Here is an 11,263-nt window from a genome sequence, read left to right as displayed (position 1 = left end):
AGAAAAGGCTGGCTTCTAGTATGACAGGAGAGGAGGAAATAGTTTTCCAGCCGGCGAAAAGGCCATTCGTATATGCGAGACAACGTAGGAAGAAAGTTGTTTTTGCAATCTCGTCTTTTGTACTAGGGCAATGCTACGAGGAGATAAGGCGCGCAGTGGCCAACCCGGGGTCGCGGAACATGAAGCAATCTTTCAGGGGTACGCGTCCTCGGTAAGCTTTGAGGACCTAATTTTGATTCTTTAACATGAATTAGAAAGTAGCAGGTGAGATGTACTGACACTGGTTAAAACTGTGGTTGTAGCATTTGGTTCAAGCATGAGGAGCCAGATTTGCTGGAGATGACTGGGGACGAATTTGTAGATCAGTTTACTGGTTTGTGTGGATTGAATTACAGAGGATTTGTTGTGGTCATAAGGATGATGTGGGAGGTTGAGCTGACTTGGATGACACCTGCACAACGAAACCGTTGGAGGCACATCTTGCTACCTCTCTGGGCGGTGAGTTGTTATGTTCTGTGGGACAATAACTGATTAGTGATAGTAGATTCCTTGCTAATAATGACAATTCAATATCTGTTTAGGAGCTGGTGGCGTATGACAAAAATTATCTTGCTAATTCAAAGGTGAAAGAAATGTTCACAAGTGAGGTTTGGGGGTATGATCTGCGTTGCTGCAGGATGGTAAGTAGATTGTTTGTACTTGCAATTAGAAGTTTGTAGTGGGAATATTAGTTTTGATATGAAGTGAGTTGTGTGACTGGTTATTTTAGATAATGGCGCCGAGAAGGGATAGAGAGCAATACTGGACATTGTATGCTATTGACATGAGCGAATGCATTGTGCATGTCCTTGATCCAAGGGATTCATGCATTGGAGAGGAACGTCTCCTGGAAAAACACAGTGGCATTTGTGAGAAGCTGATTACTGGATTAGGCAAGTGTGCAAGAGAGTTCTGTAAGGGCTGGGAAGTGGTGCCCGAGAAGTTTACATACAAGTGTCACGAGGAACTTCATGGGCCAGCAGACATGTAAGTTAATTGTTTACTACTATTGTGTTGTGCTTATATGAAAACTTTCTTTTATTAAGAACTGGTTTCGATCTCACAGTGACGAATCTGCGTTCGACATGGTGCACTATTTCAAATACTTCGACGGGAAATCGCTGGTGAATGGGAGATCAAAGGCAAGTTCTTCCCCTACTTGCCTATCTTTTTGAAAAGATAGTTATTAGATATGGTTATTATATAATGTATATGATATAACCGGCTAGAAATTTAATATATCGAATGTTGACTGGTTGTAGGAGTGGAATAAACAACTGAAGGGCAATGTGTTGCAGATGGTTCTGGGAATGAAAGGGAACAAAGGATGCCCGCCTAAAGGCGTCCTTGCGCCTGAAGTCTAGATTACAATGGATTAGGGGAACAATTATGTAGAAGAGATATGTGTGTATTATTTTGCGCCTGAATATGTATCAGGCTTTATCATGGTACTTAAGTATGATGACATGTGGACAAACTACAACATGTAGACATGGCTGCATATGTGGAGTGCTTAACTATGAGGGAAGAAGATTTGGCTTGTAACAACTAAGGGTAGGAGGTTCTGGTTGGGGTCTGTTAAATACTAATCAACCTACTCTGGTTCAAAAAAAAACTGCAGTCAAAGATTTTAAAACTTTGAAGGCTGTAGTCCTTAATTTGCAAAGAGACCTTTTTGGTGGACAAATATAGATTCAAAAAATAGCACCTAAGTAGTTGTTTAATTTAGGACAAAACTTCAGAGATTTGGACAGAGGAGATTTTTTTACCACTATGATTTAAGAAGGAGGCGTACTGTAAATATTAGGATTAAATTTTTTTAAAAATGACATGTGTTGAGTGAATAAAAGTGTCTTTAGAACATTATCAAAAATTTGATTGCTTATTTACACATATCGTGCAATATCCAATATAGTTGTGGCAATTTCTTCAGTATGTAATTTGAAACAAATTTAATAATTTGCTAGTTAAAAAATCAACATCCGAAAAAATGAAATTGATAGGCATATTTAAGTATATATTGGCCGTAGTTGTTGATTTTTTCCTCTATGTAAGCCTAATGAAACTCTAGAGATTTTGACAATGTTTATGATTTATGTCTTGAGAAGGAGTGGTATATTATTCTAAAAATACAGAGTGTGAACTGGTACGCTTCAGAAATATAAAAATGAAGAAGTTGTTCCTTGGGGCACGCAAGTTATTGTATGGTCAACATTCGTGAACAGAAATAAAGTCAATTTATTTTGAGTAAAAAAAGAAGAAAAATGAAGGAATAGTGGGACTTGCACAAGTAGTAATTTTGCAAAGGCATGAACTGAACATGACATAAATTATTCTGATAAAAAACATGATTGGCATGTAGAGAGGAAGTTAGGGGACTCACATGGGGCTGCAGGTGGTCTGCCAATCTTATCAATCTTTAACCGATGGGCAGATCAAGAGACATCTTGCATGAGGGGGTCTGCGATCCAGCTGGAGGATTCGTTCAGTAATGGAATGATCAGGGTAGTAACTGAATGTTGTATATTGGAGGGGCCAGGGGAAGGGGAGAACAAATGAAGATCTGAGAGGAGAGAAGTGAGGAGAAGTGGGCAATGACAGATCTTTAAGGCCGAAGTGGTGGGACGACTTGGGGGTAGGTGGTTTGAGCGGCTTTGAGTGGGCGGAGGTGAGTGAGGTGAGGATGTGGTGTTGGGTCACTAGTGCAGAACCGGGCAATAGCACTGGTTCGTAAGGCCCTTTAGTGCCGGTTCCATAACCGGCACTAAAATGTGGGCACTAAAGCCCCCCCCTTTAGTACCGGTTCAGCACAAACCGATGCTAAAGGGCAACCACGTGGCACGAGCCAGCTCCGGGGGCCGGGAGCCCTTTAGTACCGGTTGGTAACACCAACCGATACTAAAATGTTTGGGGGGGTTTTGGTTTTATAATTTCTTTTTCATTTAATTTTGTGTTTTTCATTTTAATTCTTTTTCGTTTCCTGGTATTTTACGATACTACACATTGTACACGTTATGCATATATATATATATATATATATATATATATATATATAGAATTTCTAGTAGAATCAATCATATATATATCATCAATGTCTCACAAACCACCATATTAATTCACACATACACACATGTATAGCTATATACAATTTCTCCTACATATGCATGTTGCCTTCGGAGCGAGTGGCATTTGCCTAATTGGTGCCTTCGGAGCACGATGACAATTGGAAGTGGTTCATGACCTGGTCGATGGGGGCGGTAGCGGGTAATAGTATTCTCCCTTCGGATTTATGACAATTGGAAGTGCTTCTACGCGCTCCGTTTCTAGGAGATTGTCCCGCACCTCTGTGAACTGTTAAGAAGGAGATCAATATGCATGTGTATTAGTTGTGTGACTAGATATCGATAATGGTGTAAAAATTGTGAATAGTGTTCTGACAAGTGTACCCATTCCTGTCTTTGAGATCTGCTCCTTTCGGACGCCATCATGCGAATGTTCTCGTAAACGCAGAATGCACACAGATCAGTCCCCTGCGCCTGCTTCAGGGCCTTTATTACGAGAATGGAATTTAATTTGATCAGATAATAATTAATCAAGCATGATAATTAAAGAGATGGCAGCTAGCTAGCTAGCTAGTACTACTTAATTACTTACCTTGGGTCAAAACCATTTTAGCTGTCGTTTCCATTCGCCTTCCGTGACGCTGATGAACCTTGCCCAAGCCCTGCCCACCGACAAAGAAAATGAATAAAGGGGTTATTAAATAGTTCATATCATGAAATGACGAACTAAATAGGCCGAGATACATAGTTAATAATGATTGAAATTACCTGTTGACTATCCCAAACAAGATGTTATAGTCACTATTTGCTCTGAGTAGTGAGTCCAGTATTTCAACTGTTCCGGCGTCAACTTTAATGATACACAAGATCCAGTGAAATCTGCATGCACACACGTTTGCATGTCTTAATTAAGCGGGCATATGTAAGCAAAAACATGTAGCTAGCTAGTAGGCAAAAATAGATATAATCTCGAATACATCGTCTCGAATAATAGATATAATCTCGAATACATCATCTCGAATAATAGATATAATCTCGAATACATCGTCTCGAATAATAGATATAATCTCGAATACATCGTCTCGAATAATATATAATATTGAATATTACATCACTGGCTAGGTAGCTAATTAAAGATCGAATACTACAGAAGAATCTAGGACACTCGCGGTTCCTGCGGCGCGGGCGGTGGACACCCAAAGAGAAGGAACCCTCACAGGATCATAGCTGAAGTGAGATCCCTGAAGAAACTGCCAGGTATTGGAGAATCTGCCGCCCTCTAACGCAACCATGTAGCGATGGACGTGCTCGTCCTCCTCCCTGACACGGCGACGTACCACCTCCGGCGGGGCCGGCTCCCTCCGCATCGAAACTGGCCCACGCGAACGCCACCAAACGAGATCAGGGTCGACGACGGGACCCGGGGCCGGGTTCCTCATCAAGCGGCGCGCCCCTCCAGGCAGCACCTCCCAGTGCCAGCCCGGCGGAGCCCAGTCCCGGACATGGGTCAGTCGGACATCGTCGCGGACGGGTCGACGACGAGGATGCGGGTCGGGCATCGTCGAGAACAAATACTAGCTATATGCCCGCAAAAAGTAACATTTTTTTAATGATTGGATTTTGATAACTAAAATTTCTAACACTTCTATATAACACTAATTATGCTATCATTGCATATGTCAAAATTCTATATGCTATTTCATACTAATTAAGCATCTAACACTAAAAACAGAAAACACAACTTTTATACATCCATTAAAAAACTGAAAAACAACATTATATAAAAAAATTCCATACTAATTAAACACTAATTATATCCATCTAACATGCATTCATACATATATACTAGTGAAAAAATAATAATCTAAAACATCTAAACTAATTAAACATACAAAATACGTATATACTAATATATACATGCATTAATTCATACATATGTACGTGTGTGTGTGTGTGTTCATCATGCTTGTGTGTGTATGGGCTCGGGGAGGGGCGGCGCCCATGGTGGCCGCCGGGGGCGAGGGAGAGGGGTTAGAGGGGGAGAGCTCACAACGGGGCGACGGCGACGGCGAGGCGACGGCTGGGGGCGGCGACGGGCCGGGGCGTGACGCGGGGGCGGCGACGGAGACGAGGGCGGCGACGGGGACGGGGGCGGCGACGGGGACGGGGGCGTCGACGGCGACGGCGTCGATCGATCGGGGCGCGCGGGCGGTGCTTCAATGGGGAAACAGAGGAAGAAACAGAGGGAGAATGAAATTTTCGTATGTGTTGTATATATAGAAGGCACCTTTAGTACCGGTTGGAGCCACCAACCGGTACTAAAGGCCTGTTTTGTCCAGGCCAAGCGGCGGGAACCGCACCCCCTTTAGTACCGGTTGGTGGCTCCAACCGGTACTAAAGGCCCCCCTTTAGTACCGGTTGGTGCCACGAACCGGTACTAAAGGGGGTGCGCTGGCGCAGGTGCGGTGCGCAAGTTTAGTCCCACCTCGCTAGCCGAGGGGCGACCGCACTGGTTTATAAACCCCCGTGCGGTAGTTCTCTCGAGCTCCTCTCCAAAGCAGGCCTACTAGGCCTACATGTTCTGTGCTGCCCTGTTGGCCTACTGGGCCTTTGCGGGCCTGCATCCTGGCCCAACAACAGGTTGGGTTTCTAGTCGTATGCAGGCCGCTCTGGCCTAGTAGGCAGACTTTTTTTTTATTTTTTTGCTTTATTTATATTTGAGTTGTTTTTTGTGTGTATTTAGAGTTTCTTTGTGAATATTTTTGCTTTAGGTACAAAGAATTACAAACTTTCTGTTAGTGCCCGTAGTTTTCAAATTTGAATAGTTTAAATTTTGAATTATTTGAAATTAGTGTGAATCACTAGTTTGTGAATAACTTAACTTTAAAAATCAGTAAAGGCATGAAAGAATTTGTTTGCAGATGAGTTCTCGTCCGAAACCCTGATACTTCGAAAGAGATTGTCCAGTTTGTACACGAAGTGCGTCCAGTTTTTGCCGTGACCCTCTCTACTCTTTCGCACATGCTATGCGGGTGAAATGATGATACCATGCTAAATTTCAACATTTTCACAGTTCATTTTGTAGTGATTTTCAATTTCACGATCATTTAGCTCTCTAAACAATTAGGTAAATGACTGAAAAACAACAAATGATGTCAGAACATGTTGGAAATTGATGACGTCGCTTTGAATGCTGCATACGGAACACAAGAAGTCCGGAGTTCAAATAAGTTATTAAAAATAAAAAAGAGGTGCAATGCTGGTTAATTTGCTTCAAGCCTTTCGGAATAGTGTAGATTGCACTGCACATAACTCAGTGCAATCTATGCTATTTCGAAAGGCTTGAAGCTAATCAACGTGCAGGTGAGCATTGCGCCTCTTCGTCATTGTCTCTGCACTCACGGCTTATAAACCGCTCATACTGCCTCTCTCTTGGCGAGGTGGGACTAAAAATCAGCTTACTAAGAAACTCTAGTACCGGTTCATGCCATGAACCGATACTAAAGGTCTTCGTGGGGGCCCCAGCCTGACCACAGCCGCACTGGCCTCATTAGTACCAGTTTGTGGCATGAACCGGTACTAAAGGTTGCTCACGAACCGGTACTAATGATGCCCGCCTGCCTAGCCGTTGGAACCGGCACTAATGGTCACATTAGTGTCGGCTCATATTCAAACCGGCACTAATGTACTTCACATTTGACCCTTTTTCTACTAGTGGGTGCTGATTGGTAGAAACAAGGGTGATTTCCTGGTGGGGGGTCTGAAAGAACCTGGTGGAGAGACTTAAGAATGTTACAGGGTAAAGTGGACAAACTAATGTTTCATGAATGGAAAATGAAAATTATTGTAGCTTTGTGGCAAGATTACTAGCGTCTATATGAAAAAGATACATAAAAGTATGAGATTAAAAAAAGGAATATTTTGAAGCTAGGAATAAAATAGTTGAATAATAATAGTAAATCATTAAAACAGGGGGTAGATTCGAATATCCGTTACATTGTTCGCTAAAAAAATTGATGATATATGAAACTTAGTATGGAGTTCAGATATAGATGATGTGCGTACATCATGGAGTACTGGTTTCGAAGAACTATTCTTCCTTATACTAGCCATGTAAGATTTTTGTCAACGTTGCTGGGAGGATGGCGAGGTTGCCATCTAACTGGAGTAACTCGGCCGCCATGAGTTTCTTCTGATGACCAAGTGTTTCCTGAGTTTTGCAATGAGACAGGTGGGATGTGAGCGTGATGATGAAGATATAAGTTTATAGAATATAGTAGAGGGAGTTGTCTTACATTGTCAAGCTTTGTAGCAAGATCGATGCCGTTGAAGTAATGCAAGACCGATGCCGTTGAAGTAATGCAAGACCGATGCCGTTGAAGTAACTGTTATTGAATAATGTTTTTTAGTATACTAGTTACCTTCAGACTTAGACTGCTGCTTCGAATGCCGGTACAAATTAGATAAAAGAGGGCTTTCAGGTGGCTGCAGTTCTTGTGCAATGCATGTTGTCCCACGGAGCGTGCAACAGATGCAACTTTTAGATAAGGTGGACAGAAGGCTGTGAAGAAATCTAGTGTTCTCTTCATGAACGAATCGCTTCAATTCATTGCAGGATTTAAATGAAACAGCGTTGTGCTGATTGAGGAGTATGCCGAGCTTGGAATGTGCCTGTATATAAAAATGAATTATATATTTACTGGGAGAAATTATGTGGTGCTGCAGAGTGGTTTAAAAAAAGAGTTATATGTTTACCAATTGTGGGTAGTTAGACTTGAGGATGCTGCAGAATTCCGATGGGGTAGGAATGTTAGTCAAGAATGAAGAAGTTCCAGCAGAAACAGGTTGAGGACTATCTGTAACGATAGTTTTTTTTGAAGGAATAAGTGGTTTCTTTGATGCCATCATATTTTGCATCAGTTTTTGAATCCCAAACAGAGCGCATGTAGCATATCTGAGAATGGTGACGTATCTGAAAATAAATAAGGGAATTAGTGCAGTGAACTCAAATTTCATCGGCTCCAAATGAATGGATTGGGTAATTACTACAGTATAATACCTGGCCTACGGAGAAATCTGGGGGCCCGGGGCCAATTTTAGAGCACTGGATTATCATCTTCCTGATCCTCGATTCATCGAAGCTGGATATGCGTGGGTACGAATTGTGAGGCAGGTTTAGCATGCCAAGGTCTAGGTTGTCAAGATAGAAGATCTGCAATTGAATAGAATTTTAAATTATGGTTGATTGGAGGAGACAAAACAATAATCTTGCATGTAATGCAGAAAACAAATTATGTTTGATAGGTGATAATACCTGGAAAAAAAGGTGGCATCCCATCAAGTGAGTAACTGGTCTATTGTTTTGAATGTCTTGCTTTACTTTCCAGCAAGCCGCCAGTAAATCAGCAAACACATAATCACATAAGTTGAAATCTGTAATTTTATCTGTGTTTGCGATAGCTGACCAGTAATCTATGATGGCATGGTCGTGCTTACTGGACGGGGTCAGGATGTGGCAGTCAATCTCTAAATTGCTGGCAGTTGATTCATTTAGATCTTCCATTATAACCAATTCAACACATTTGAGCACTTGATTCCCCTTCTCAGGCATACCCAAGACAGATCTAAAAAACCGAACTGAACTTTCTGCTTGTTGATATTCAATGATGTGTATGTCTAGGTTGCCACATGGGATACCGAAAACTTTGTGGATATCCCCTGGCCAGAAACTAATGGATCTATCATGAGATAGTCTGATGCATCTGTTGGGCCCATCTACCATGCTCATGAGCCATGTGCTGAATTTCAAATTGAGCTTAGAAATAGCGGGCAGACGCAACATGCCACCAAAACCAATTTCTACTACAGGTGGGATGTGAGCGTGATGATGAAGATATAAGTTTATAGAATATAGTAGAGGGAGTTGTCTTACATTGTCAAGCTTTGTAGCAAGACCGATGCCGTTGAAGTAACGAGCCATGTGAATCATACAGACGCCACTCTCGTTGCGGTCAAACAATGTGGCCGAAAGGAACTGGAAGTTTTTCTTCCAATTAGCCGCGTCAACATGCCATGACCTGGAAAACTTGTTCAAATAGGTGAAGAGGGCATCATGAAGCTTTTCTGCAATAATTAGGTGGCTGGCTTTTTGGGCAGTGTAAGAAGAAGCATCGGCCAGTGGGTCGCACATGTGGATGATCTTCCTCTTCATGTCCCAACAATACACACTCCATCCAGACTGAAGGTAAGCTGGGATAATGAACTTAAAGAATGAAAAATGTTAAACAATTTCCTTCGTATGCATCAGTGGAACGTTTTAAGTTAAGATACTTACTAGGCGCGTGTTCGGCAGTTGTTGGCTTATATATTCTGGGATGAATTGTTTCTGGACAGATACCATGTCCCATACATTTTCGCCAGCGAGTACAGCAGTCTTTAGCAATAAAAAAAGTGATTGTTAGTTGGAACTAAGATTTTAAAGCAAAAACAAAGAACAAGTACGTCATACAGAGAAATCAGCTTCGATGTAACGGCGCCATTTCGGGGTGGATCCAGGGTATAGCAATTTGTTATCAATCTGATTCAAACGGCGGAATATGAGACAGCAAGCTTCGTGGTCAAGAAGCTTGGATCCATACAACTGGTCGACAATAGTTTACCAGCCAGAGAGCAATATCGGGGACTGGCATGTGTAATCCACGGGCTGTGATAATAGAGGTAGGGTCAGGAGAAATGGAAATAAAAGAACAAATTATTGAAACGTAAATAAGGGATATGTCATACCAGCTAAGTTCACTTGGAGGGTGGTTCCGAAAATATGAGTGAATCACGATTAGAACGTCTGGTGGTGGATGAATGTGTAATCTACCATCAGTCCAATGAGAATCAGCGTAAGATGTGTGCAAGGTAGATACGGGGGTTGGTTTGAATGGTGAGATCTGAGCAAATACGACAGCATCTTCAGGCGGGTCAGTCTCATCGGTGAACATGAGGATGCCGCCTATTAGGCTGTCAGCCCAACATTTGGACTCTTCAGTTGGTTGGTGCAATTTCGTGATTTTTGGAGTAACATCGTCATCAGCGTCATATGCTGGAAGCATAACATGGAGAGGGGAGGTTAAAAAAATAGTAAAATACATATATATATATTAATGCACATGAAATGATGAGATGTAAAAAAAATATTGACTTACAGTTTATCCTGCTTTTCTTGTGTGATGGTGTGACCTCATTAATAGTGTAAGACGAATTGGCAGCCTTATGTTTATCCTTTGGTGCTGCAGATGTGGCGCCTGACATGGAAGAAGATGTGTTAAGATGTGAAACTGTTATTGAATAATGTTTTTTAGTATACTAGTTACCTTCAGACTTAGACTGCTGCTTTGAATGCCGGTACAAATTAGATAAAAGAGGGCTTTCAGGTGGCTGCAGTTCTTGTGCAATGCATGTTGTCCCACGGAGCGTGCAACAGATGCAACTTTTAGATAAGGTGGACAGAAGGCTGTGAAGAAATCTAGTGTTCTCTTCATGAAAGGATCGCTTCAATTCATTGCAGGATTTAAATGAAACAGCGTTGTGCTGATTGAGGAGTATGCCGAGCTTGGAATGTGCCTGTATATAAAAATGAATTATATATTTACTGGGAGAAATTATGTGGTGCTGCAGAGTGGTTTAAAAAAAGACTTATATGTTTACCAATTGTGGGTAGTTAGACTTGAGGATGCTGCAGAATTCCGATGGGGTAGGAATGTTAGTCAAGAATGAAGAAGTTCAGCAGAAACAGGTTGAGGACTATCTGTAACGATAGTTTTTTTTGAAGGAATAAGTGGTTTCTTTGATGCCATCATATTTTGCATCAGTTTTTGAATCCCAAACAGAGCGCATGTAGCATATCTGAGAATGGTGACGTATCTGAAAATAAATAAGGGAATTAGTGCAGTGAACTCAAATTTCATCGGCTCCAAATGAATGGATTGGGTAATTACTACAGTATAATACCTGGCCTACGGAGAAATCTGGGGGCCCGGGGCCAATTTTAGAGCACTGGATTATCATCTTCCTGATCCTCGATTCATCGAAGCTGGATATGCGTGGGTACGAATTGTGAGGCAGGTTTAGCATGCCAAGGTCTAGGTTGTCAAGATAGAAGATCTGCAATTGAA

General features: G+C 41.8%; 1 protein-coding gene across 1 annotated transcript; it reads right to left on the bottom strand.

Moving 5' to 3' along the window:
- Window positions 1-7,206: 7,206 nt before the first annotated feature.
- On the bottom strand, window positions 7,207-9,508 carry LOC147961632 (uncharacterized). Its single transcript, XM_087533589.1, has 3 exons — window positions 9,436-9,508; window positions 9,034-9,350; window positions 7,207-7,311 (listed from the first exon to the last, which is right to left on the bottom strand). The coding sequence occupies exons 1-3, from the start codon at window positions 9,506-9,508 to the stop codon at window positions 7,207-7,209; spliced, it is 495 nt and encodes a 164-aa protein (XP_087389715.1).
- Between the last annotated feature and the right edge of the window lie 1,755 nt (window positions 9,509-11,263).

Source organism: Triticum urartu, chromosome 7A, assembly GCF_056163025.1.
Source record: "Triticum urartu cultivar PI428250 chromosome 7A, HENAU_Tu73, whole genome shotgun sequence".
Classification (NCBI taxonomy): Eukaryota; Viridiplantae; Streptophyta; class Magnoliopsida; order Poales; family Poaceae; genus Triticum; species Triticum urartu.
This window is presented reverse-complemented; position numbering and strand designations above follow the sequence as displayed.

What these genes read in the sequence shown, in the direction of transcription:
- LOC147961632 (XM_087533589.1), bottom strand. Translation starts at nt 9,508, where the DNA reads ATGGGACATGGTATCTGTCCAGAAACAATTCATCCCAGAATATATAAG. An exon ending in AACTGCCGAACACGCGCCTA is followed by an intron (nt 9,351 to 9,435) that starts GTAAGTATCTTA and finishes TCATTATCCCAG; the next exon opens with CTTACCTTCAGTCTGGATGG. An exon ending in TTGCTACAAAGCTTGACAAT is followed by an intron (nt 7,312 to 9,033) that starts GTAAGACAACTC and finishes TGCAAAACTCAG; the next exon opens with GAAACACTTGGTCATCAGAA.